Source organism: Eimeria necatrix, genomic scaffold (assembly GCF_000499385.1).
Source record: "Eimeria necatrix Houghton genomic scaffold, Enh_scaff1860, whole genome shotgun sequence".
NCBI classification, from domain to species: Eukaryota; Apicomplexa; class Conoidasida; order Eucoccidiorida; family Eimeriidae; genus Eimeria; species Eimeria necatrix.
In genome coordinates, this window is record NW_013652507.1 from 1 (window position 1) to 3391 (window position 3391).

At 37.9% G+C, this 3391-nt stretch overlaps 1 protein-coding gene across 1 annotated transcript; it reads left to right on the top strand.

The window, feature by feature from the left end:
• Positions 1-2774: 2774 nt before the first annotated feature.
• Positions 2775-3058, top strand: ENH_00023850 (hypothetical protein; the record flags this gene model as incomplete). The annotated part of the gene is made up of 1 exon (XM_013579703.1): positions 2775-3058. A coding segment is annotated over one exon (284 nt), but the record flags the coding sequence as incomplete, so codon positions are not given.
• Positions 3059-3391: the final 333 nt, after the last annotated feature.

The window sequence follows — 3391 nt, forward strand, 5'->3', positions numbered from 1 at the left end:
CGCAGCTCGAGAAGTACTCACTGATTTAGGGTTTGGAAGAAGTGTTGAGGAAACAAAACGAAACCCTCTTCGCCGAGGAGCTCGAGACAAACCCTAAACCCTAGCCAAACCCTAAACCCTAGCCAAACCCTAAACCCTAATTCAGCGAAAAGCGCAGCTCGAGAAGTACTCACTGATTTAGGGTTTGAAAGAAATGCTGAAAAAACAAAACGAAACCCTCTTCACGGAGGAGCTCGAGACAAACCCTAAACCCTAGCCAAACCCTAAACCCTAAAAGAGCGTATACCGCGAAAACCAAAAACTGCAGCCAATTCATTTTTATATCTCCGATTAACTTTTTTCGCTTATGAAGGCAAAACTGGAGATTTACTTTTTCTTTTAGATTCTTTTATTTGAATTTTAATTAATTTATTTATTTATTTATTTATTTATTTATTTATTTATTTATTTAATTTTAATTTGTTTATTTGTATATTCATTTATTTACTTTTCGTTTTATTGCAAAAAAAATGGAAAAAGAAAAAATACAAAAGTCCTTCTGCATGCAAAAAGAGAGTTTCTGTTTTTTTTTGATTTGTTTGCAAATTCAGAATTGAATAAAAGAAAACAAAAGTGTCTTTTTATTTCTTTTTTCTTTTTTAACTCTTTTTGATCCAAAAATTAATCAAATTAAATAAAAACAAATTCAATTCTATTCAATAAACTAAACCAATTCATTCAACACTCCAAGGACTCTACTTTCCATTCTAATATATATATATATATATATATATATATATATATATACCTTGGGGGCCCCTAGGGGGGCCCCTAGGGGCCCCCTGGGGGGCCCCCCCAGGGGCCCCATGGGGTGGGGGCCCCCTGGGGGGCCCCCAGGGGGGCCCCCTAGGGGCCCCCTAGGGGCCCCCATTTAAAGGCACTCTCTAGGGGCCCCCAGGGGGCCCCTTTTATATTGTGTCCCCTCTACAGACAGAACTACTTTAGGGGCCCCCTTTTGGGGGGCCCCCATTGGGGGGGCCCCCCTAAGGGGGCCCCTAAAGGGTTTTTTAGCAGCTTTTCTGGGGGCCCCTTTGGGGGCCCCAAAATACCTCCAGGGGGCCCCCAAAAGTACCCAAAGAGGCCCTTTTTGGGTCCTAGAAAAACAAAAAGGAAAGGAAACAAAGAGGGCCCCCATGGGGCCCCCTTGGGGCCCCCAAATGCCACCTAAAGTCGCCCCAGGGGTCCCCTGCCAGCCTCTAAAAGCCCTCTGGGGGCCCCCAGGGGCCCCCAGAGGGGCCCCCAAAAACCCAGGGGGTCCCCCATGGGACTGGGGGCCCCTGGGGGCCCCAGGGGGGGCCCCATGGGACTGGGGGCCCCTGGGGGCCCATGGGACTGGGGGCCCCTGGGGGCCCCCATTGGGGGCCCCTGGGGGCCCCTCAAGGGGTTTATTGGAATAAATATTAAATTGAGTAATTAGGGTCTGTAAGTTTAATTCTTTTTGTAACTGCCTTGGGCGTGGAGACTTCGTGGGGGGAGTGAGCTGCTGCTGCTGCTGCTGCTGCTGCTGCAGTGGCGGTTGCTGCTGTTGCTGCTGCTGCTGCAGTGGCGACGGCCAGGCGCTGCAGCGGCTGCGCTTGCTTGCTGCTGCTGCTGCTGCTGCTGCTGCTGCTGCGGACTGCAGCAGCAGCCGGGCTGCCGAAGCAATTGGAATAGTTGTAATAATTATAATAATTGTAATTATAATTATAATTGGAATTATAATAATTATTATTACTTTTGTAAAACTCCAAATTGTAAATTGGAGGAGTTATATAGCCACGGCCCAAAGGGCCCCGGCTAAAACGCACTACTGCGGGGCCCCCCTCAGGCTGCAAACGAACAAATAAATAAATAAATAAATAAATAAATAAATAAATAAATAAATAAATAAATAAATAAATAAATAAAATAAATAAATAAATAAATAAATAAACTAATTAACTAATTAATTAATTAATTAACTTATTAATTGATTAATTAATTAATTAATTAATTGACAAGAAAAGATAGAAGATAATAATAACAAATAAACAAATAGATAAATAAGTAATAAATATAAATATAAATATAAATATAAATATAAATATAAATATAGATACAAATATAAATATAAATATAAATATAAATATAAATATAAATATAAATACAAATATAAATGCAAGTACTACAAAGTAATGAATAAATAATAAATATACAGACATATATATAAATATTAAACATAGATATAAATTTAAAATATAAATATAAATATAAATATAAATATAAATATAAACATAAATATAACTATAAATATAAATATGAATATAAATATAAATATAAATATGAATATAAATATAAATATAAATATAAATATAAATATAAATATAAATAGGAATATAAATACAAATATAAATGCAAATACTACTATTAAATGTAAACATAAATAAAAACAAACAAATAAATAAACAATAAATACTTGAAATAATAAAATAAATAAATTTGTTTTTGTGTTTTGTCAGCTGCATGCTTTCGGTTTTTTTCTTCCTTTTCACAATTTACAAATTACATTATGTTTATTTATTTCTATTTTATTTATTTATTATTTATTTTCATTTATTTATTTATTTATTTTATTTATTTATTTATTTTGTTTATTTATTTATTTATTTATTTATTTATTTTATTTAATTAATTTTACCTCTTCAAAAACGCCATACAATTTGCACCAGGCGTTGAAGGCATCGCGAGCTGCTTCTACCTTAGAGTTGTCTTTGCAGTAAACCCTGCAGCAGCAGCAGCAGCAGCAGCAGCAGCAGTAGCAGCAGCAGCAGCAGCAGCAGCAGCAGCAGCAGCGACAGCAGCTATTTCGGGTCCGCACATGCAGCAGCACCCCGTCCAGAACCCTCATCAACAGCAGCAGCAACAGCATCAGCAGCAGCCACAGCCACAGCAGCAGCAGCAGCAGAAGCAGCAGCAGCAGCAGCAGAAGCAGCAGCAGCAGCAGCAGCAGCAGCAACAGCAGCAGCAGCAGCAGCAGCACCTGAGTTGGTGGGTGTCGTAGTAAAGAGGGTAAGCCTCGAGTTTGTCTCTGGGGGCCAAAAAGGAGACAGTCGGATTTGAAGAAGAATAAAAACGAACGCAAGAAAACGGAGACTGCGGGCCAGTGCCGTAGTGCAGGTGCTGCCCTGCATGCAAATAAATAAATAAATAAATAAATAAATAAATAAATAAATAAACAAATAAATAAATAAATAAATAAATAAAAATAAATAAATAAATTAAATAAATAAAAATAAATATATAAATGAGTAAAGAAACAGATAAAAGGGTGTTGTTGAATAAGTGAAGAGGCGAACTCGGTGGAAACGGATTGGCCGAAAAGTTGGCGGAAAAA